Consider the following 25,361-nt stretch of genomic DNA (forward strand, 5'->3'; position numbering starts at 1 on the left):
AGCTGTGTGAGACCCTACAAAGAAGACCAGAGGAGCTGTGCCTAGATTACTGATGCACAGAAATTTTTAAGGTGCTCAGGCTCCGGTAATATGGTTACATCGCAATAGAAAACCGACACAGATGCTCTCTATGCATCAACTTTTTTTCTTAGATTTCATTACTCTCCCATTTCACACAGTGGGAAATGGGATCACACAATGAGACACACAAAGCATGACACTTAAGTAGCCAGCCAAAGTCCCCACAGCAGTAGGTGGCAGGGCTGGAATTCCAAAGGGATAGGCTAACTCCAGAGCTAACTCCAGAGCCTGTGTTCCCAACCAGTGAGGTATACTGCCTTTCTGTAGTCTTACAAAGTTCTACCTTAAGTCGCTTCTAAATCTGATTTCCTATAGCTTACCCTTGTAGTAGCGGTCAAGAACCCAAATGCAGGTACTAATTACAGATAATAAATGAATGAAACAGGCTGTGCGCCACCTGATCCGTAGAGTGGGGTGTGGGCATGAAATATTGTGTAAGGCAATGGCTGCTGTCTCATGGTATTTACCGGCCAAACAAATGCATCTAGAGGCTTCCCTGAACTGGTGGGATGATGCTGGTTGGGGACCTATGACATACATGTTCCAGTTACACCTCTGGGATCATGGAGGACACATTGATCCCTTTTCCATATGACTCAAAATATCTGAAACCAGTGATGGTTTTTGTTTCAAATCTTCTATTTTCTCTTACTTATATGAAAAGTGATGACCTCACCTTTGTGTTGCTCTGCCTTGCGGATCACCTTCTTGACATGCGTGGAAGGGTTTATAAGGTTGCTACCTCTGCGGTGTGAGCTGCAGAGATGCCTCCCTCTCACCTCCATCTGTGGGGTTGGATCTGGTATGCCCACCGAGATAAGGTTCTAATCCACTAATTTTCCTTCTTGTTACCAACTTCAACATAAGATTCAGCAAAGCCCGGGTTGAGGATGCCCTTCCACACTCTGCCTCAACTCCTCCTCTCATCTCAGGAAACAACTGTCAAAATTTGTGTCTAGACTTCCATTCTCTTGTCAGACACTAACATTTAACCTAAACCGGATCAAACAACTCAGTGATAACTTGCTGTTTTCAATGTAACACATATGTCTTGGAGATCTTTTCACCACAGGGACTATATATCCACTTCACGCTTTTTAGAAGTCTTGTGATCTTTCTTTGAAGGATTTGTGTGATCATGCCTCATTTGATAGATACTTGAGGTTGTTTCCAGTATTTACTAATAAGCAATGCTTCAGTGAACATCTCTGTATATATGGATTTGCTGGCACATTTTATTTCCAGTCCTGCCCATTTTCAGCCACACCCCACCTGTCCACTCATGGCTGACTGAAAGCCCTCTCATTCCACTTTTCAACAGTGAAGCAACAGAGCTGGGGGAGGTCTCTTCCTCTCTTCAGAGCCACCCTCCTCCAACGCTAATAATGCTCTATCTCAAAAGCAGGCAGTGATGGTGACAATGGTTGTTGGGAGCCAACTTATACTTTTTGAAAGCATTTCTTTATAGAGTGGGGATGATCCTCAAAAACTACCACATCTCCTAAGTAGGCAACTTATAGTTACGTATTTGTGCATAAGGATGAGGACTGCTGTAGGAGAGATCTCCAGAAAATTTGGGAAAAGTGGATACGTTTTTAAACATTTGGATGGATGCTACCAATGTGTCTTCTAAGAAATTCATATTCCTACCAACAATATATGTTCTTATTTTCCTATGTCCTTGATATAATTTAAATATTTGCCATTTCATTTTTTTGCAAACTCCTAATATATCCTTCCCTTTATCTCTCGCTCCTGAGAACAGAGGATGAGTTCTTGTTCCCATGGCTACTACACCTTCATGTGGGCTTCTAGAAAGAATAGTTCTTGGATATACTTTATTATAATATGGACAACTTTTTCATGTGAGAACAATAGGAGGTATTAAGGACACCTAGAAGAATGTTTTTGAGTTCTCTAGGCCCGAACAAGAACATGGGAAGAAGTCTAATGCTGGTAGAAGCTGGGCTAATGTTGCTTTCATCTTGGTGAAATGTTGGGTCACTCAATTCTAATGATGCATATCTTGAGCGGCTTCTGAGGAGAATGATCTTAAAATGGAAAAGGTAGAATTTAAAATTAATGCATGAGAAAACTGCTGAAAGTAGGTAAAGTGATAGTAGAACAATTCCTTGACTGTTTAAAAATCTATTTTAAGGAGTTTTCTGGAGTCAGAAAAATAACCTCCCCTAGCATTAAGAGAATGTACAGATGTGACCATGAAATGAAGATATGCCAAAAGACTAGGAACGAGTAAGCATCTCAATTTTTACAATGAAGTGCTCTGGAAATCACAGATTTCTAGGATTAAGGGCATGTCCTGGTAAAATCTGAGATAGAATTATCTCACCACTGAAGAATAAGGCATACAAATCAACATTATATATAAAAACAATATAACACTTGAGCCTTTCAGTGGGCTTTGAGAAAGATCTCTCATGATAACCTGTGGACAGAACAGAGTACCAAGAGCTCAAAGCCTGTGGTTTTAAAACTCACTGAGGATGATAACCAAAGGCTGCAAATCAATATTAACAGGGGGAGGGTCAAGATTCCTGGTGGGGTACTTCAAAGTTCTGTCCTTGGTACTGCTTATGCCCCAAATTCTTAACACTATTAGATGCCTTGAACCATTTGAGAGCTGAGTATGGAGCTGAATGATGAGGAGCTCTGGATTCAGATGATTCTAAACTCAAATACCAGCTCTGTTGTTGCATAACCTTGGACAAGTCAGTCAAGCCTCTGTAAGCCTGCATTTCTTCCCCCATAAAATGGAAATAATTAACTATCTCTTTTGAATAAATAAGGCTGGCCCATGATAGATGCCCAACAATTGTTAGTACCCTTCCCTCCTCTTCTCAAATTTTACTAGCTGAAGACAATAGAAGTGAACATGCAGACAAGAGAACGAAGGGTCCCGTGTTGCCCAGCATTACACACAGTGCTGATGCTCAAGGCAGAAAGGCCGACTCTTAGGAACGGTTCAGGAGAACAACACCCACTGGGTGCCAGGCCAGCACAAACAAACATCTCTATTTCATGTAAAAAAATACAACCTTAATCTGCATTAACCCAATGGAGAGCATCCAGGTCACGGAAGGAGATGGTTTTCTCACACTGTGTTCTCTTCAGTTAGAGGAAGTTTTACTTTTGGCTGCCACCTGGTGAAGAGCATTAACAACCTTAGAAAGACCACTAGGGTGAGGAAAACACATCATGGAAAGCAACATTGAAAGAATGGACATGCTTTACCTGGTTGAACAACAAGAACAATGACAACTCAGGGAAGAGATGATCAGTGCATGAAAGTACATGAAGAACTTACTTAGGCGAAATTCAGGAGGATTAGAAGAACCAATGGGTGGAGGTACAGGGTGGGAAATTTCAATCCATTGAAATCCACTGAATCCATTATGAAGAACAGTTTCTAATAAGTAGAGATAATAGAAAGAAAAAGTGGGGGCTACCTTGGAAGGTAGTCAGTTTCCTGTCTCTAAAAATATTGAAGCAGAAGTTGGATGTGGAGTTTCCTATATTGAAAGAGGAAAACAGAAAAAAAGGTGCCATGTGTGTGTATGCATGTGCACATGGATATGAATGTGGTAGGTTTAAGTGTTTATTAGAGAACGAGTTAGAGTATTATGAGTTGTACTCATCATTTCATCCATTATTTTATAATGTTTGATGTATAATAGTGATCAGATCCTAACGTAAGTGGTGAAAGCAGTCTTTATACAACCAACAAGGACTTCACTGAGATATGAACCCTACTAGGCAAAACTTTGTGGGCGGAAATTTTAATAAAGGTATGTTTTCTTGAATTTAAGGGACTCTAACCTCAAATTAGAGATGAGTGTAGAATCCAGAAAAATAATTGTAGAGCAGCTTGAAACAGGATGAGCTAAACTGCAAAAAAAATCAATAAAAACACATGATATTCTGGGTTTGGAAGGGAGAAGTTAGAGGAGAGCTCCCAAGGGAAATGGAATAGAAAGTGGCAACATGGGGTATCAGCATTAGGTGGGTGAGTTCATTTTATCCTGTTTGATTTGAAGAGGTAGGGTTTGTAGGAGACAAGAGGGTTTTAATTAGAGATCTACAGAGCTGCCTGCTGAGCCTTGGAACTTGCCCTAGGAAATCTATTCTCCCAGACTTTGAAATGACACCTCCTCTCTCTACTAGCCTATACCATTCCCTTCACCACCTTATTCTCTGTAATGATCTCCTTCCTATTTCACAAAGAATATGGAACACAGAAGAGGACACACACACACACACACACACACACACACACACAGAAGAGAACTCACACATCTTCTCAGCAGGAAATCTACCACCTGCTTGCCTTTGTGCCTTGGACGGTCTGCCTTGTCTCCTGCTGACACATCCACTGAATGCTGGATAGTCTCTCTCTAGACTCTTCAAAGACTTTGTGTTTGCTTTTACCCCCCTCTCCCTCCTGTGTCAATTTCTCCCACTCCACTGGATCAACCATATTAGTATTACCCACAGTTACCTCTCCCATATTATTTTTTAAAATTATGTAATGTTAGGCACCCTACATATTTTTTAAAGAAAAAAGAGTCCCTCACTCCCAGGATCATATGTCCTCTCCAACAACTGCCCCATTTTCCCACTCCTCTTGATAGTTTTCTGTTGAGAGGCTGAAAAGATTGTCTACCTTCTCTGCCTCTGTTTACTTAAGTCCTATTCTTACATCAACCCACTCAAATCAGGCTTTTGCTCATACCATGTTATTGAAACTAGTCAGAGTCACTAAAAACTCCCTGCTTAGGGCATCCTATGTCAATTCTCAGCCCTCATCTTATTCATCTTAACAATATTTGACCCAGTTTTTTCTCCCTCCTCAATGACAGGCGGTTCTCAGCTTGGATTCCTGGTATATTCTCCCGGTTCTCCTCCTACGGCTTCTGTTTTGTTCATGTCTCCCGTTGAAACTTCCCTCACAGCTGACCTCTGAAGGCTGGTGTGCTCCAAGCTCAGGGCTTGGACCCCATTTTAATCGATCTGCACACCTAAACGATCTCACTCATCCACAGGGGTGAACGTATGGCTGCTGAGCCCACAGTCTGTATCACCACTGGCTTCTCCTTTGAGTTCCCTACTCCCTCTACTGCTGATCTAGGGCGTCTTCAGTGGCTCTCTATCTCGGTAAAGGGCATCTCTGTTTACCCAGTGAAGAGAAAAAACCATGGACTTATCCTAGACTCCTATTTTCTTCTCACATTCCACATCTCATTTTTAAATAGGTTCTTGGGCATCTTTATTCAAAATTTGACTATTTTTCAACATTTGCACCTACATCATCCTAGCCTGACTTACCACCATTTCTCTTTTCGTTTTTTTTAAAAAGATTTTATTTACTTACATGTATGTGTGTGTGTGTATGTGTGCACGCGCGAGCAAGTCAGAGAGAGAGAGAGAACATAAGCAGGAGGAATGGCAGGTAGAGGGAGAAGCAGACTCCCCATTGAGCAAGGAGACTGATGTAGGACTTGATCCCAGGACCCGAGCTGAAGGCAGATGCTTAACTGACTGAGCCATCCATACATCCTGATTCACCATCATTTCTTGTCTGAAATACTGGAATGGCAACTGATCTTCCTGTTTCCACCCTTGTCTCCTTCAAGTCTATTTTCCATATAGAAGCCAGAGAATTTTTAAAAAGAAAATTGTATCGTACCTCAACTGTTTGACCCTGGCAGTGGCTTTGGGTCACACTCAGAATAAATTCCAAACTCTTACCTTGGCTATAAGCTCTACAGAAGCTTTGTCTCTCCTCCAATCTCCTTCCTCACCTCCTTCCTTCCTTCCTTCCTCCCTCCCTCCTTCCCCTTCTTTCTCTCAAATTTTATTTTTAAATATTCTCTATACTTTTAAGTAATCTCTACGATGTGGGGCTCAAACCTACAGCTCTGAGATCAAGAGTTGCATTCTCTACCAACTGAAACAGCTAAGCATCCCTTGACCTCATTTATTACCACTCTTAGCCTTGCTTCTCCCTTTCTGACCACGTTGGACTTCTCTCAGTTTCTTTAACAAGCCAAGCTTATTCTGACCTCAGGGCCTTTGCACTTGCTATTCTTTTGATCTATACTCTACTTCCTCCAGAACATTATATAGGTTACCCTTCATTTTAGGCTCCCCAAATGCTATTTCCTCCCAGAGGCCATCCTTGACTTTCCTCACAAACCCAGAGCCCCTGTCTTTCTGCATCCACTACTTTCTACCCCTTATACTAGTTTATTCCATGCTATTATACTTAGCACAGTCTGACCTTATGTTAGGTACTTGTTGAATGTATGTCTCCTTGACTAGCAGGCCAACTCCAGGAAGACAAAGGCTTGTCGGATATTCCTACTACCTGGAATAGTAAATAGGCATATAGCAGGTGCCCAAGAAGTTGTTGGATAATCAAATGTTGAATGACAGTATAAAGGTCACTTTTGATAAAAACTCAGAATAAAAAAAATGAGAGATCATGTTAATTATAATGGATTTAAGAAGAAAATAAAAGTATGGCTGGAGAAAAAAAATAAAAGCAATGCAGCCAAGTATGCAAGAGTAGAAGGCATGGAATTGATGCACAGTTTACATTCTATGCAGTTACATTCTTTGCAGAAAACAGGAAAGCACCAGAAGTGCAATCAAACTCTTAAAGAGAAAAAGATATTTGGCAGGTGCTGTAAAGTATTTTCTCCCAGTTATGATGCAGAAATCTTATAACATCAGTTTAACATCTAATTCATTAATAGACTCTAGAATGTATAAGAATGTTTAATTAAAAAAACTTTATATATAAAATATATATGTTATATATTTTTATGTGTGTGTGTAGAGAAAGAAAGAGAGAGGGAGGGAGAGAGAGAGAGAGAAAGAGATGGCATGCACATTGCCTAGAGTCAGTCTTTACTCATTTAATCCGATAGTGGGGGATATATATATATCCTTATTTTAGAAACCTCTTTGCAAGGTTAAATTCTCGGCCAACAAATGGGGATTGATTCCATTTATTCAGTGTTATCCTAAAGTTCTGTATTATTCTAAGGTTTTAAAAGGGAAACATAGAATATGGTATTACCAGTTTAAGAACAAGTATTTACTAGCCTACTTGGCCAATTTTAATTTTTTCCTTTGAATCGGAAGCCCTGAAAAATCACAAATGTACAGAAGAAAGTATAGCACAGCCTGAAGCATGGCCAGTTTTCTTCCCTGGATTCTCCTAGGCCTTTGTTACTAGAGAAATCATGGTATGATCCCCCTGACTTCAGCCTTCACTCACTGACCCACTCCAACAAAGAGTTCCAGTTGGTTTTGACTAAGATGGATTCCCTACATTTTCCATATACATCTGAGCAGAGGTTCATGTGGCCCATTGAAGTCAAAGTCTTTATACCTCTTACTCATTAAGGATTGTCTTCACCACCCTCTCCTCTGCATTGTTCAGGATTCTAGTTGAACTTGCGTTTTATCTAGGGTTTGTCCAAGCTCCACAATTCTCCAGGCCCTGTGACCATGGGCAAGTTCTTTTAGCTCTCCAAACTTAAATTTGCCTATCTGTTAGAAAAGAATAAATGAAACTTACTTCCTGAAGGAGTTTTGGGGAAGAGAAAAACAATATTTATCAACATAGTTGTCTAATACTGGAAGCATAGCATGAAATAAATGGCACATAGTATTTTTATAATTTTCTATAGCTTCCCTCATTTTTTCTTTCTAGATTAGGTTACTCTTAGGATCCATGCATTCTTGTCTATCCCTAAGCTCTGGATTAATATTGCTCAACCTCCTCCTTTCCTTTTAGTATTTCCTCTCATTTTCTAGCAAAAGCCCTAAATGCCTTCTACTGCCATTCCAAAGATCCATGTCTGCGCTATGAATCTACAACTACTTAGCAACATACGAACGAAGCACAAAGCATTGGGGTTCTTGAAGTCATTTCTTTTGAGAAGAACCTCATTCCAACGCAGTGCTTCCTGAAGTATGGTGTATATAAACGTTAACAGATGTATTTGAGAGGACACATAGCCTGTTTTTTAAATTTCTTTTCAGTGTTCCAGAATTCATGGTTTATGCACCACACTCAGTGCTCCATGCAATCCGTGCCCTCCATAATACCCACCACTGGGCTCACACAACCCATGACCCTCTTCCCCTCCCAAACCCTCAGTTTGTTTCTCAGAGTCCACAGTCTCTGACACAGAGCCTTTTTAAAAACTTCAGGGTTAGAAATTTTAAAAATCTATGTTAGAAAATAGAATTAGTATCTCAAAGCCCAGATAACAAAGGTTTGGATAAAGCTAAGAAAAAAGTGAATCGATTTAAATTGACTGAAAACCACAGTAATTATGGTATGGACAGAACACAGATATATCGCCAGCATGATGAGGATGGCATGTGAGTGACAGAAATTTGGGAAACTATTCCAAGTCATGTAATAAGAGAATATTGATGGGCCCAACTGCTCTATTCTACCGTAAATTGTGTAAGACGGTTCTTCAGTTTCCCTAAGCGCCGGTCAATCAATACAGCTTTCACCCAGCTTAATTCTCTAAAGTCACTTGATTTAAAAACCCTGATTGAAGGGCTCCCTAACTTGGAAATGGGGAGAATTAATTTTTCTTCAGCGCAAAAGTCTCAAAGGGAAAAGTCTTTCTCCTTATAGTTCTTGTCCACATATCCTTGAGCCTCTTTGTAAAATGGTCTTCAGACGCTGGGGGGCTGTGGTGGCCACCCCGGCCACCCCATCCCATTACTATGTGTATCTGGAGCATGACAGTGACCAAATGCCACCACTCCTGTAGCACGGGGTGGGGGCGGGGGGACTCAGGAAATATTGAGGCACAGTACTAATTCCCTACAAATAATTTTCCCCTAAATGGCATGCTGGAAGAATTACTGTTTAAAAATTGTTTGCCACATACATGCCACTTTATTATATTTCACCCATGTTTACTAAGGTGTGAGAGAAGTTCACGCATAATGGACTGTCACTTTTCTGAATTGCTAATGAAAGTGGCAGCATGGAGCACACAAATCAAGCCGGCTCCTCTTGCCCAGCGTTATTTGAGAGCTCACTACGTGCGACCAGCCACACAGCAAAGTGGATCAGTTCTCTGGGGGAAATCTTTAATGTGCACCTGCCATCATAAGTAATAAGTTCTGCCTTGCATCCGTCTATTGATAGACTCTGGCTCTTTTCACATACTTTTTAGCCTTTTTTTTTTTTTTCCTTCTCCTAGAGCAGAACACTTGAATGTCTCATTCTCATCTTGTCAATTGTATTGTTAAATTGTGCTCCGACTTCCTGTGTCGTGCGGCGTTCTAGGACCGCATGGACATTTTCTGCTCCGAAGGAAACAGGTAAGGCTGGAGGGGGTACCTCTGGCCTTTAAAATACTCTAGTTTCTAGCTGACCTATATTTCACTCATTTGTCTTGGGCCGTAGACGATTTCCTTAGAAATGTATTTGGTGCAGCCTCAAGGCCCACGTGAACAAGGGCTACACAGCATTCCACGAGTCAGAATATATAGGGTAAAGAGACACTGTTAGACTTCTATAAGGAAGCGTACTCGTCATAAGGTCACAGATTCTGCCCAGAGCAGAGCTGCCTGCCACTTTCTGCCTGCTCATTCATTCTACAAGGCCTGACTGAATATCTACCATTTGCTTAGCTCTGTTCTATGCACTGGACACACACTTGGCAACAAGACATGGACAGTAACTGCCCTCCATCAGCTTACATTGGGTGGAATGAGAAACAAAAACAAAAACAATAAATCAATGAGTCCATTTCAGAGCATGGGAGATACAGGATTATAGCCAGAACAAATAACCAAGTAAGGGTATGGACAGACTCTCAGACATCTCTGAAGCTACCCATAGTCTCGGCTTGATTGGCTCAGAAATTTTTTGTTAAAGATGTGATTTAGTTTTGTTGATTCCTTAAATATCCAGTCATCAGAATGCTGGTAAACACTGCTATGTTGTGTTCCGAATACTAACTGTGAGGGGTTCCAGGAAGGCACATGACGGACCCGAGCGCCCTTGTCCTTCTCTTGGTCTGCTGTTTGTTTCTGAGGATGTGGGGAGAGCCTGGCTGAGGGGCAGAGGTGCTTGTCTTTTCCTATTCTCCTGCGTGGGTCACTCCCTCACTAACAGCGGAGTTAGACGCAGTATCTTTGGGCAACATTGGTGCACTATGGCACCATTCTTTTTTTTTTTACTTTAAATCTTTGAAATAAGTTGAAAATTCGAAAAGAGTGGTAGAAACACTATGCGGGTCTCCTTCACACACACACATGCACACACACACACACACACAGAAACAGCAAATTTTCTTTTCTAAATCATTTGAGAATACACTGGAAATAGAATGGTCCTTTACCTCTTTTTCCCCAGCTTGACCGAGATGTAATTGATAAAACCGGAAGATACTTCAAGTGAACAATGTGATGATTTGATACACGTATACATTGTGCAGCACCTTTCTTTGTAGGATATTTACTTGATTCCACTGGCTGCAGTTTGCCACCAATGAGACTCCCCTATTTTTTGGAGGAACTCTGTGGTGGAACTACATACATGCCCCCATACACAATCTTATAGCTAAAAAACCCTAGTGTAAATGTCATATTCTATGGGCCGTAATAATGAAAATGCTGACCGATATAGTGTCACATTGTGTGTTAATGAAGACAGGAAAGTGCTGGACAGAGAAGGCAGAACTTTCCTCCTTGATTTAATGTTGCCAGCTTCTCTGTGGTGCCAAGGTCCCGGTAGTATTCTCCAGACTGATTTTTCCATAGGTGTTGACCCTTTCCTGGATGTATTCTAAACAGCTTGGGTATGTACATCTTGGGCTAATGGACATTTCAGACTCAGCTCCATATTTTTACTCCCCCGGCAAATACCCAAATGTGAGAGGTAAGAAAGATTGATACAAACTTTATTCCATTATGGCCAAACTGATGTGTCTTTTTTTATATTCTAGGAGAAAAAAAATCCTGCATGAACTTTTGTAGCCCATTCTGGCTACAGATAAGATAATTTTTCTGGGGCGCTGATGTTTGGAAATACAATAGATGTGAACGCTTGACATCTTGCAATTTTGAACTGCCCAGATATCTTTGCCAAGACTAGCATAATCAAAGAAGCTGTCCTACTTGGAAAGAGGAAGCATGTCAAATAAATAATACACTAACTCTAGGCCTTGAGCTCTACAGTAGTATCCTATCTTTTCCCTTCATTAATATTAGACACATAATTAAATCTTTCATCTCTAAGTTGGTAATGCAACAAACTATTGCAAAATGTGTTAAACTAAGAATCAGTAGAAATTTCCTCTAATTTGGACAGATCCTTGAAGTGGCCAAATTTCAGTTCACCAGTACTCTGTCAAGTAAACGGGAACAGATCAAGTGATTCTTTTTAATAAACATAGATGTGTGGTAGAATCTGTTACTTCAAAATATCTTTGTACTTGGAAATCATCTTCTCTTTGATTAAAAAAAAAAACACAGGCAGAAAAGAGATTGAAAATATGTTTCCTTAATATTTTTTAACAGACTTAACAGGTCTTTAATCTAAATTTAAACTTCAGTGTTGTAGAGACACTCATGTCGCTTTTTTACTATCATCATTATTAAAATTTTACAAAACTTTATGAAAGGCTAAAAAAATCTTTTTTTCCTTCACATTTAGTGTCATAAGAGACATGATTAAAATGACAAATTTCCAAATAACATGAATAATGCATTTCCCCTTTATCCAAAGCAAATGTATTTTGTTCCTAAGAGACGTTTAATCCATTCCCTTTTTTGAGAAGAGAATAGGAGGAGGATGAAAGGATTTACAATTTGAATTGTCACTTAAGAAAATCACATATTTGACTTTTGAGTATAAAATAACTGCTGCAGTAATTTTGAGTTTAGACAGGGGTGGTGGATCTTGATGTGAATGAAAAGCAAATTATATTTCTGTTAACATTCAAGGTTTTCTCTTTGGACAGAATTATTACAAGTTGCTCCTTGTTATGCCATGAATACAGTGGAACCCATGTTAAGAAATCTTGGCTATGCATATGCATATAACTATTTACTCCAGGAAGCACCAGGTCTACATTTGTAGAATAAGTTTCAAAGAACTAAGCTTTCATAAAACTTGGATCAAGAAGTGCTTTCCACTACCCTACACCCTCCACTACACTCTAACCCCTTTCATCAGAGAAAGTGCTAATGAGAATGATCAAATTCAGTCACTACCATAGGACTGTTGAGAGTGGAGTCTGGGTGAGAAAAACCATAGCTCCTTTAAGGTTCCAGCTTCCTTGTGTTTCCTTATGGTGTCTGGGTAGCAAAATGGCTGCAGGGCTACATCTGCCTTCAGAGCTACCTTTGCACTGAGAAGATCCATGTTCTGCTAGATTAGCCAAGAAAGACCTGTTTAGGCCTTCCTTCAATTCCTTGTTCCATTCCTAGTTACAGCCTTCCTTGCTACCAAGGCGGTAAAACTCATTTGACAGGGGTAAGACAGGGAGTGCAGGAGAAAGGAACAAAGACTATAAGCTTGCATTCTGCTCTTATGGCTTCATGTGGTCCAATGGAGTTCAAAAGGAGAATCTTTTAGGATTTTTTTTTTTTAGCTAAAGATTCTGCAATTAACAAAGAGTATGCACTTCCCCAGACTCTTGCTCTGTGGACTTAGTAGGTACAAATGTTGTAAACATAGTAGGTGACTGGTCAAGTCTTTTGGATGCTGGGTTAGATCTCTCCTTAAGTAACTTCTTGGCCATAGATCAAGGGAGGACCTTCATCTCCCCTTTTTGTTAGAACAAGAATGAATAGGGACTTTAAAGTAAGACAGTAAAGTCAAGTAAGTAAAGGTTCGGAACTCCAAGTGTTGAAAATCAGGAAGCAGTTTCTAAGGAGTTCCTTAATCTTCTCCTTACAATAAAGTAAGTGATAATCAGCTATTAACCACTTTGGTTTCTTAAACCACTTAAACCACTTTGGTTTCTGGCTGGTGAAGTCTCTCTTCTTGGACTGTTCTAAATAAGAGGATTATCAAGACCCCCAACCCTTCTGACTGCTACCTCTCCAGAGAGGAAGAGAAAGATGTCTGTCCATGTGTAAACCCTAAGAGAATAACCCATGAAGCCTACAAAAAAGGTTCATGATTCTAATTAAATTGATACTAGGAGGACCAAAGGAAAAAGTTCTGTAATAAAGAATTACTGTGTGTTATGAACTGAGGATTATGATGAAAGGCTTCTGTGTACCTAGCATGTAACTAAAAAAAACTACTGAATGACTTTAGGGAAGTTTGTCCCTCAAATATGTGTTATGATTTAGTAACACTAGAGAACCCATGAAAAGAAAACACGATTATCATCAGTGCTTTTGTCCAATATCACATAAAGTGTTAAGGACACAAGGACATCTCTTCACTCTTTCCAGCAGAGGAGTAGTGCATACCAGGTAATGTAAAGAAGCCAGCAAGGAATTGGTGGATAATTGGCATTCTTGACCTTCAAACTTTGGGCACTTCCTTACTGCTGACAAGGAGAAAGTAGAGAACACAGCCCATGGCTGATTACAGTAGTTTTTCTAAATGTGACTAGCATTAAGAATGATGTTTTATAGGATGGAATAGAAGAAATCTCGGCACTGGGTGATGCTATCCAATTATAGAATTCAAATTACTTTAGAATCTTCAAAGCACACAAACAAGGATGTATAACACGTTCACAATATGCCTCTTTACAAGCCATGTACTTTCATAACGAATCCAAGCCTTCAGAATAAAAATAAAAATAACCACATGTCATTCTTATAAAAGTAAATAATAATCATGGGCAGGGTTGCTCAGAAACTGGACTCGTATTGCTCTTATTCAAATAGAAAAATTCCTGTTTTCATTGTCAGAGTTTGCCAAACCATTCAATTTAATGTTTGAAATACTGCTTTATTTCTCCTGAATTGTTAAACTACTATGATCTAAAATCCCACAGCTAAGGTTTGGCGGTACTCAATCTACTCATATAAAATACATAAAGATATTATTTTTGATACATGTCTAAATGTATTAATGGTTTTAACCCTTCTTAAGAACAGTTGCTTCCATAAGCGGTTTTCCATGAATTAACTCGTTTACATCAAGCTTGAGTAGTATTTTGAATTTTTTTCCTTCTTTAGAACTTTTGTGTCATTCTCAAAATCAAAGCTTCAAACTATTGAAGTTTTGGAGTAAAGGCATTTTAAGATGTTTGTCCAAAATGTTTTGCTGAAGAAACAGGTATCACTTATTCAAGTATGAGAATCCTAATCACAGCTTCCTAAGGAGACAAAGTCCCAGAATTTTACAAGAGTTGCCCTGGAAGTCAATCCATGTTCAAAGAGCTAAGAAGAAAGGACCAATTTGTTATTCAGCAAATATACGTTCTGCCACAGCAATTTCGAACCCTTTTGTTCTGGCTGGTATGTCTCAGTAAAGAAATAGATGCTGCTGTGAAAGTCACCCCCTGGAAACAGAGAAGAGAGTAAGCAAATGAGTGAGAGCGGACATAACTTCAAGTCATTTTACAAAGGATTTGTACATAGATGATTTCTCACAAGTTGGCAAGCTTTCCCAAAGGCTAGCTGTTATGAATATCCTTTGAACAAGTTGCGTAGAATGCAGTCTACACCCTATGAAATTGCATTGATTTTTATTACCAAGTCGGAACTATTTAGGATCACCAAATAACAGGGTTCAAAAGTAAAACAGCTGAAAAATCCAACAGTCTGGTCTAACCTGGGATGCTCTGTCTCCTCACAGCCAACGCTCCATCAGGCGGCTTTGTCTGGCTGGCGGATTTAGTGTAGGGGCTCTCATCTGCAAAGGTACAATGAAGCGTTTGGTTAATTTCCATCCAGTTTCTAACGCAGTGAAGACCTTTTAATGGATTGCAATCCTTCTGCCAGAGAGAGGTGATATGGTACGGATAGGAGAAAGAGTTGGGAGATCTGAGTCTTAACCTTGACTTAGTTGTGGGACAAGCCATTTGAAATGCTCTGAACATTCGTTTTCTCACCTATAAAAGAGGGAGATACTCTCTCATTTACCTCTTAGGATTGTCAGGATCAAGCTATTGTGTACATGAAGGCATAAAAATGATAAGAACTATGCAAATATAGTGTACAAATTATTTGCCTTTCACTTAGATGCATTGATCAGAAGTATCAGTGAATATCACTAAGAGGAAGAGAAAGAAGGAATAAAACGGCTCAGGGGGCACTAAGAGTAATCAGGTCAAAGAAATGAGAAGAAAGGTTATATTGCAGATGACAGAGCATTATAAGCAGATGACAGAGCATTAGTATTGCAGGAAAATAAAGACACACAGAATTAGTAGGTTCCTCTTGGAAGTGAGAAATGGTATCCAAGCAAAATGAAGGGATTGGGACATTTAGAGTAAAACCAGAGAAGCTATGTTAAGAACAAGGGAGGAATGATGGTTTGGCAAAAGAAACGTATATTGCAATGGACTAAGCCACCCTCTTTGAGAAAGAGATAAAAAATAACCTACAGAACCATGAGGAGAACAACTGAAAAGACAGAAGGACTAAAGCTCAGCATATCTGTGACAGTTAGGCAAGAAGCTGAACGAACAAAACACTATGTGACAAGATCATAGAAGTGATGGGTCCATGAAAATTTAAGGAAAGTAACTTATATTTAAATACAGAAAATTCTGTATTTTAGAAATATAGAAAATATTCTGGCTTGGAATACAGGAGTAATGATCTAGGATGGCAAATATTAAAGTTAAAAAAGAAAGGAAGTATTCTTCCCAGTTTGCATGGGGCATTTGCATAAAGTAAGAGATGTCTGAGTGACAACCTTAAATATTTTCAAGAATAGGATGTATATGGCCTGAGTAGACATAATGTAAAATAATTATTTAGCAAATCTAGTCAAGCTAGATGATCCAAATGGTACTTCTGGTCACAGTGTAAGGTAGGTTTATTGTGGTTTTTGTTGGAATAGGAAGTCATTAAATGATCGAAAAGAACAACACTGTACATCATAAACTGTTAAATATAACAGTGATTTAATTCAGCAAGTAGGCTTTATCATTTGAAAACATTAGTTCTCCCAACTAAGTGGTCTGTGTTTCAAAATTGAGGAATTGGATTCTGTTCTAGGATGTACTTCTGGTTGAAATTATTCACGATTTCTTCATAAAACTAACAAGGCCTTTATAAGCAATGACAAAAAAGAAAGATTAATACTGCTGTAGGCTGCAATTAACTTAAAAAATGGAAATCATACTGTTTCATGTTTATATTCCATTTGTCACACAATTCTTTATGTTCTTCCAACCCTAAATGTAATCTACCAACTTTCAGATACCAATACAATCAACAGCATCATTCTTGTTTATGATACAATATCCTTGGTCTTTGACTCTTCTCCTTGAAAATGCAATTTTGAGTCATAATCAGAAACCACAACACAAAATGTAACCATTGCACTACAGAAGTCTCTATCTGCCCCTCTTGAGTATGTCAGTGCTTTTCTCACAGCACTGACTTCATAACCAGGCAATAGGCTTTATACAGCACCTATTAAAACAAATTTACTCTAAGTGAAAACCAGAATTCTTTATAAAACCAATTAAAAATATTTTTTCTTTCATAATCTAAAACTTTGAAACTGTATGAGTATACAACGCTGAGCCAGGGAGATATAGATCATAACCACCAGTTTTAGGAACAGTGTCTTGGAAGCCTAAAGGCTTTCCTCAGTTTTCAATTTGTCAAGAGTCCAGCCAATTAAAGTCTTGGGTTGAATCCAGTATTGGATTTTCTTAAAGGGCAATAAGAGATTTGCCCAGGACACTCTGGGGGATTTTTGCACTCAACACTCTATTTTAAGGAGGTCTTTCTTCTTTCCTTCTTTCCTTTCTTTTTCCATCTCTCTCTCTTCTTTCTTTCTTTTTGAAATTTATCACTTTGCACTACATAAGTAGTCAACCTTGGTAAAATTGTTTTCTTATTTATATTTGAAAAGTTTCCACATTTAGAGCTGAGATTGTCTAGTTATGCACATCCTTATAAGGTTGGAACCACATTACAGATGATCACCTGGCCAGCCTCTACATATTCATCCCCCGCCCTCCACCCGACTCCCCATACTACGAGTGTCCTTATTGAGTGTAAACAAAAATCTAGAAGCCAAAAGTTGTATTGGTTAAAATTCCAGACTGAAGTAAATTGGATATTGTCTAAAAATAGTTTGCCAAAGTTAGTCAGGTTGAAAGCAATAATTTCTAATGGAAGGGAGTCAGAATCCTGGCACCATCTATCATGAGAGTTAAGGGGAGCACAGCAACTCTGCAGTATGGCACCATTTAACACCTGCATGTGTGTTTTTATACGTGTCAGAGGTAGAATGTTGTGATTCATCAGTTGCATATAAGACTCAGTGCTCATTATACCAAGTGCCCTCCTTAATGCCCATCACCCAATTACCCCATCCCCCAACCCATTCCCCTCCAGCAACCTTCAGTTTGTTTCCTAGACTACATCATCTCTTATGGTTTGCCTCCCTTTTGATTTTCATCTTATTTTATTTTTCCTCCCCTTCCCCTATGTTCATGTTTTGTTTCTTAAATTCCACATATGAGTGAAATCATATGGTATTTGTCCTTCTCTGACTGACTTATTTCACTTAGCATAATACCTTCTAGTTCCAACCACGTTATTGCAAATGGTAAGATTTTATTCTTTCTGATGGCTGAGTAAATTCCATTGTATACATACACTACATCTTCCTTATTCATTCACCTGGCAATGGACATCTGGGTTCTTTCCTTATTTTGGCTATTGTGGACATTGTTGCTATAAACACTGGGGTGGATGTGCCCCTCCATACTGTTTTCCAGAGTGGCTGCACCAGTTTGCATTCCCACCAACTGTGTAAGAGAGCTCCTCTTTCTCCACATCCTTGCCAACATCTGTTGTTTTCTGAGTTGGTAATTTTGGTTATTCTGATCAGTGTGAAGTAGAATCTCATTGTGGTTTTGATTTGGATTTCCCTGATGCTGAGTGAAATTGAGCATTTTTTTCATATGTCAATTTCTAAATAAACCTTTCCTAAGAATATGTTTATTTTAAACCTCTAGGAGGCAACTTTTTTATAAAAAATTACCCATGTCCATAATGGACATGAACTCTTGCTGTGATTTACTCAAAGTCAACTCTTGATTCAAACTTTGCTTGAAAGTAGAAGTGGAGAAAAGAAACTGAATAAATCAGTGGCTGACGGGTCCACAGTAGGATACTAAAGGATAAGAAGGTCTGGGGTACATTTTAATCCTTGAGCATAAAGTCACGGAAAGTTATGGAATCTTCTATTGCAGTTTTCTCATGTGTTCCTTAATGGAGATGGGTTGATGTATCATTAGAATCTCAATGGTTATAAGGGATGATTTAGACCACTCTTTTCATTGATAGTCAGGACTTAGTGTCCAGAGAGGTAAATTTATAGAAAACACAACTAGAGTGAGTCTGGATTGGTTTTCTTTTATTTTTACTCACATGCTCTTTCCTCCTTATGCTATATCCTCATAGGTGAACAATGAGCTTTGATAGGTTCTTAGTCACATGCTTCTGTGTCACACAGGTAAGGTCTGGACACATCACTCCAGTGGGGAGCTTGCACAGTATAAGTTAATTCCTATGGAGAGGGCTATGAAAAAGGAGCAATCATACCTAATTCCTTTTGTGTCTATCTAAATCTCATCCCCCACCTTCCTCCACATATTTGTTTGCCTGAAAAGAAATATACTTAAATTATACCATGGAACCAGTCTATACTTTTAGTTCATTTTTTTTTTTGAAGATACAAATTTAAAATAAAAGCCAATATAATGCACGGTTCCTCAGTAAGGACCTTAAAAGATTCACTGAATGTAAGATTCATGTTAATACTTCTTTATCTTATCAGGGAGACACTAAATAGACTTTCAAGTTCCACCCAATTACATAAATGAATTTAAAAAATAGGTCAAGGAAAGGAATCAGTAGATAATACCTGTGTTATGTGTCCAGAACAGTGTCTGACACGTAATATGCATTCATTAAACATTTGCTGATAGATGATTGAATGATACTCAACTTTAGATTAGAGCATTTATTATAAATAAGCAACCTGAAGAAAGCCAAACATTTGCTATGAGCTATCCTCCTTCCTACCTCTGATTTTCTTTTTCTAGGTTTATAGTTTATTCCTTTCAATGTCATATCATCACCTGGCAGCTATTAAGTACTGACTTAACATGTATGTTAAAAATTTGTGATCTTTGTAAAACTAGTATTAAAATATATTTCCTTTAATTTTCACTCAGACTACAGAAAGATTTCTCAAACAACCTTTAAAATAATGCCTTTAATAAGCAAAAGACTTCTGATTTATACACAGGACTTCCAGCTTTGATTTTGATGGTGGGTCATTTAAAAAGGGATCGTTATTGAAAGTCATCACAGGGGCAAAGCAGACTTTCAACTGGTGAGCTACTGCTCACTGAAGTGAATGCTATGAGTAATCATTAAGGGCATCACAGGGTGTCAGAACTGTCAGCCTTTCCTAATGACATCTTAGCAGCTAAATAATCACTGTCACACTTGATGGCCACCCACTGTCACAGGAGCATATATTGGTTCTAACAAGGAAGAGCACAGGGCGCCTTTAGAGTGACATCCCATGAGGCTAGGGAAAATACCCTCCATTAAATGGAGAAATGACACTGTGACAGAGGCACAGAAAGGGCTTAGTCAAGCATATACATAAAACAGAAGTAGAACAATGGGGAAGACCATCTGTCCCTCCCATTCCCTCGAGCTTGGTCAGTCTCCTCATGTGCCAAACACAGGAGGAGCAAACACAGATCATTTGTTTTGATTACATATTCCAAGTGAAGCTGGTGTTTATAAGCCTGGAAAGCTAACAGCAGGCACCTAAGGAGTAATGCTTCATTCTGGATCATGACCAAAGCCCATGCTGGAACTGAGAAAACCACATCTTGAGGAACGCACTCAGGTCCCCTCCCGTTCTCATAACCTTGAACGGCTGCCTGACATCAAATAGCATCCATGTGTAATCAGGCTGCTGGTTCTCTCTCCGTCTTCTGCCTCCCCCATTCCTAGTGTCTGGGCTTCCCAGAGGAAGCAGCTATGAATATTGTTTCAAGAACCCCTAGCTATGTTCATGGCTTTGTTGAAGAAAAAAAAATTAATGTTCTCGGGCTGAGACTAATCAGCTTATGCTTAACAATTCCTAGCAACTAATTATGCACAATTGAGGCACCTGCTAAGCCAACGGATCCCTTAATTTCTTGATTAGGAAAAAAAAAGACATTTTGTGCAATTAAACATTATGACCATTTCCTAGCAGCGGAGAGATAGGCAGCTCATGCCACAATGTTCATGCACGTCATTATGAACTCAGAAGTAAACTCTGTTTTTCATGAATGAACAAAATGAAATCCATTGTGAAGGGATTAATCTGTCCCTTGAATTCAATTACATTCCACAAATTTTAGTGCCTACTATGTGCAAAGTAGGACTCAAAGTGGATAAAAGATAATAAAACTTTAAGTGGAATGGTGATTGAAGAATCCTTATTGCTTCGTGGATTTGAGACTAGAACATGAGCTTCATTAGCTGAGGGGGGAAATTAGCACAGGCTTAGGGTACTGGTGGGGGAGGGGGCACACGGGAAAAGAAAGGGAGCTCCACTGCAAAAAAACGTATCCAGAATTCTGCAATCAGAAAAATCAAGAAACAGGCCATTTTAATTTTCAACTAACCTGCAAGTCTTGTGTGATGTGGGACCATAATCTTTTCAGGACCTGGGTCTTGTGAACATTTTATGCCAGGCCAGCATGAATGTATTGTAAATCAGCTGTGCTCTTTTTTAGACACTAGACCACCAGTTGAGTTTGCTGCCTTGGAGGTTTGATGGCACATTCTAAAATTTAAGCAAGATTCCCTATAGGGTAGTTGTAAAAGGGTTTTGACAATAGACACCTTATTAAAATAATGTATAAATGCAAGCACCATGACCCACATAATGTAAAGAAAAACACACTAAAAAATATGGCCCAATATTCCTCTTCAATCCCAAATAGTTCTTAGTCTCTGATAAAATAACCTTTTCTCCCTAGGGCCAAACCAAAAAACGCACCCTCAATTTTTCCTAGAGTCAGAAGCTTCTGAGTCATACATGGGCTTCAGTTCTATAACTGTGGCGTGTTGAAGTGACAATATGGGTAACTGCTGACATCTGACCGTGAGAGTGAATTAGCTTAATCTCTTTGCCTAATGGATGAAGTAGTCCACAAACTAGGTTTAAACCAGAAGGGGTGGGAATGATCTGAGCTCGATGGTAGAAGGCAGAGGTAGCGTGCTCCTCTGGTCCAGTCTTCTTCCTATGAAGAGATGGTTTCCCTCCTCTCTTTTGTTAGTTGTTTTACATCTGCTGGACATTATTGTCTCTCCTCGATTCTGCAGGCCTCTGTACAGTTTTATAAATCAGACACAGACATGCTTTATGTACTTAAAGGGGACCGGCCCTTTGTTTTTGAACATTAAATAAAGAAATCATCCAGAGAGTGACTTCATTTTAAAAACAAACATACAGTTTCTTCACAACACAATGATACAATGTCCTCTGAAAGAATATTAATCATAATCGCATAACCATTTCAGGGATTAAATACTACAGCTAAAAACAATGCCAAGACAAGAGTTTGTACTGCTGCAAGACCATTTTTCTCCCTTCCTGCTCCATTCTGTAACTCCTTGCTACTCAAAGTGTGGTCCATAGATAAGCAGCCTGGGCATCACCAGGGAGTTAGTCATAAAGGTAGATAATCAGGGCCCACCCCAGACCTACGGAGTTGGATTTAACAAAATCTTCGGGTGATTTGTATGCACATGAAAGTTTGGGAAGCTCTGTCCAATTGATTTGACCAACAGCAAAAGCACAGGTAGTGAGGATGCATCTGTTCTGACTGTCACCTGATTGTGTCACCGGCGGCTCGCAGGAAGCTGTCAGACTGTCAGAAAAGCTTCAATGGTATCCCCCGTTCTCAAATACTATAATTATCAAATTACTTATGGAATTATTTCCTCAAATGGAAATGAAACTGTTGCAATGTCCTCTCTTGATTCACTTTAAACCCTCTGATAATCCTAAAATGACTACTTTATGGAGATAACCGGATACATCTAAGGTTAGATTACCTACAAGAGTTGATTGATTAAGGTGGAGACAGGAAATGGTATGGTGTTACTACCCCTCGAGCCAGTATAAAACAACTGAAAATGAAAAGTTATGTCCTGTCTCATGGTAGGAACATGGGGGAAAGAATCTTCTGTGGTACCATCTCCTTAAACTCTTTTTGTCAGATACAAAGTTGCTTCCTTGCATGCACACAGTTCTTTTTGGAACCAGGAAGTTCTCCAGCACAGAACCTGGCCTATGATCTTCATGCAGGAATGCACGGGACCACTGTGGTCACCGAGCATCTGGTCAACCTTGTGTAAGTGGCCTGCAGTAACTGTGCTGCTTGATGATGCCTACAGATTTTTTGGAAGAGTAATATCTCTAGCCAGGTTAACTTGTAAATCCTCTCTGAAATTAATGAGCATGAAATTACACATTTTCTGCCTCTGGCATTCCCATTGCTCATGTGTCTGAATCACAAATGATAACTCCTATGTTCTTCTTAGTATTGTTTCCAGTAGGAACAGATGAACAAGAATCACAGCAGTAACAGACTGGCCTCATCACCAAAGAATCGACATTTCTAGAGTGATGGACACTATGCATGAGGCTTATTTTCATTAATATATCTTAGATCCCAATTAAAATGTCTAAAATTTTATTTAAATTCAGTATTCTACATTTTCCATACATAGGGAGGGCTATATGCTTTGATTCTCTGACTAAACCACCAGATCATGCCAGTTAATTATTCCTGATATCTTAACACTATGAAATACATTTAGGTTCAACAAGCTCTTAGTATTAGAATAATAATGTAGTGAAAAATATTAGTTACTTCCGGGTAACAAGTATTGGCTATCTGAAGCCACATTTGCTAATTCTTATTTAAAAAGTGCACCATTGGAGTGCCTGGGTGGCTCAGTCATTAAGCACCTGCTTTCGGCTCGGGTCATGATTCTGGGTCCTGGATCAAGCCTGGATTGGGCTACTTGCTTGGGGGGGGAGCTCGCTTCCCCCTCTCCCACTTGCCCTGCTTCTGTTCCCTCTCTCACTGTGTCTCTCTTTGTCAAATAAATGAATAAAATCTTAAAAAAAAAATTAAAATAAAAAAATTAAAAGTGCACCACTATTCAGGAAAAGTATTTGAGTATAAACAGGCTAGAACATATCTGAATATTATTGGAAGGTCATAAGAATCGATGATTGCATGTAATAGCGACTAGAGCTGGGTGGATCAATAGAAATAAAACATTTGGAGAGATTAAGGTTTCCCCAAATTTTTTTGACCAATAAATAATATGAAATTAATTAGTTACTTTGAGGGGCGCCTGGGTGGCTCAGTGGGTTAAAGCCTCTGCCTTCGGCTTAGGTCATGATCCCAGGGTCCTGGGATCGAGTCCCGCATCGGGCTCTCTGCTCAGCGGGGAGCCTGCTTCCTCCTCTCTCTCTGCCTGCCTCTCTGCCTACTTGTGATCTCTGTCTGTCAAATAAATAAATAAAATCTTAAAAAAAAAAGCTTACATTGATAAATACAGAGCACAAACCGGTGTTTGGGAGAGGGGGTTGGGTCGGGAATGGATAAAACAGGTGAAGGAGATGAAGAGTGCATTCGTTTTGCTGAGCACTGAGCAATGTATGGGATTGTTGAATCATTGCACATCTGAAATGAATATAACACTGTATGTTAATTATACTGGAATAAAAATAATGAAAAGAAGTTATTTGGACACATATTGATCACAATGTCAACTGGAGTACATTTGGGGAACATTTTCTGAAAGTACATGGATTTCCTAGTGATAACTCATGAAACAAAATGCTCAACATGTCTTCATTGAAAGGACTGAGATTTTAAAAAACATTCCAATAACAATGGTCACAGCTTTTAAACCAGATCATTTAAATGATTACATCTTTTGACTACTCAAATCTCTTCATTTTTTGGTCCCTTTGTCTGGGACACTTTTTGCATATCTAGTATAAGCTGCAGAGAAGAAGGTGGACCTTTTTGCAAAAACCAGGGCTCTCCAAGAACTCTTATTTTAAATGATATTACTACAATGCTTTCTATATTTAGAACATTTCAGTATGAAATATCAGTTGCAGGAATGAGATTAAAATTTATGGAAAAAATAAAGAGGAAGCAAAACGCAATCCGGATGACATCATTTTAAGAGGTCTGCATCTTGTGCCAGTGAGTGAATAAACACTGGATATCATTAGATAAAAGAATGATTAGCCTATAGTTGCGGGGTGGAGCATTCTGGTGTAGGTTTGATTATTGAGAAAACAGCCTTTAGAGCCTTCACCTGTTGGTAGCAATCAGTGACAATTTTATAACTAAGGCCACTTTCCAATCTGGTTCAATGGCTCAGTATCTTTCTTTCTTTTTTTTTTAATTTTTATTTTTTCCTGTTAACCAAGTATAGTGTAAGCTAAACAAATGCCAGCTTCTGCCAAATTACTTTATACAAATAAATGATCAGATAGCCCATGACTGCCACTGAATTTCTAGATGAAACTGAAAAAGTATTATTACCACCATTCAGACTCAGTTTCTAATACATAAGCTGAATCTATATGAAGCATTCTTGAGTAATAGATCGGGAAACATAGTAGAATAAATTTATAAGCTGACATTTTGGAGCTAGGAGTGGAGACTGTTTTCCCCAGCATCTTTGATCTGCCTGAAGCACAAGGACTATACATATTAAACCCTCCTTCGTGGCTCAAGTGTGTGGTGGCCTTAGAAACAATACTCCAAAGGATGTTTCCAATATGCCAAGAAAAACCAAATCTTTTTCAAGAGTCTACTTTCATTAATAATCAAAACAGTGAAACAGGAAATGAGACTTTGTGGTAATGGGGAAAAGAGATTAAGACATAAAAAAAAAAGTGAACCTCAGGTTGAACTCCCTGGCTATATGTGAAAGATACAAGATACATGAAGAAAAATTAGGGTTTGACCTTAATCATCTAT

General features: G+C 39.0%; 1 protein-coding gene across 6 annotated transcripts in view; it reads right to left on the reverse strand.

Annotated features, from left to right (window-relative positions):
* GRIP1 (glutamate receptor interacting protein 1) overlaps positions 1–25,361 on the reverse strand; it is a 672,771-nt gene that overhangs the window by 168,825 nt on the left and 478,585 nt on the right. For all 6 annotated transcript variants that reach the window (XM_013056079.2, XM_004752473.2, XM_045072854.1 and 3 more), the window contains exon 2: positions 14,897–14,977. In XM_013056079.2, coding sequence (XP_012911533.1) covers positions 14,897–14,977 — 81 coding nt within the window. The remainder of the gene's footprint in view (positions 1–14,896; positions 14,978–25,361) is intronic.

Source organism: Mustela putorius, unplaced genomic scaffold (assembly GCF_011764305.1).
Source record: "Mustela putorius furo isolate JIRA1106 unplaced genomic scaffold, ASM1176430v1.1 tig00537227_pilon_pilon_pilon, whole genome shotgun sequence".
Taxonomy (NCBI): Eukaryota; Metazoa; Chordata; class Mammalia; order Carnivora; family Mustelidae; genus Mustela; species Mustela putorius.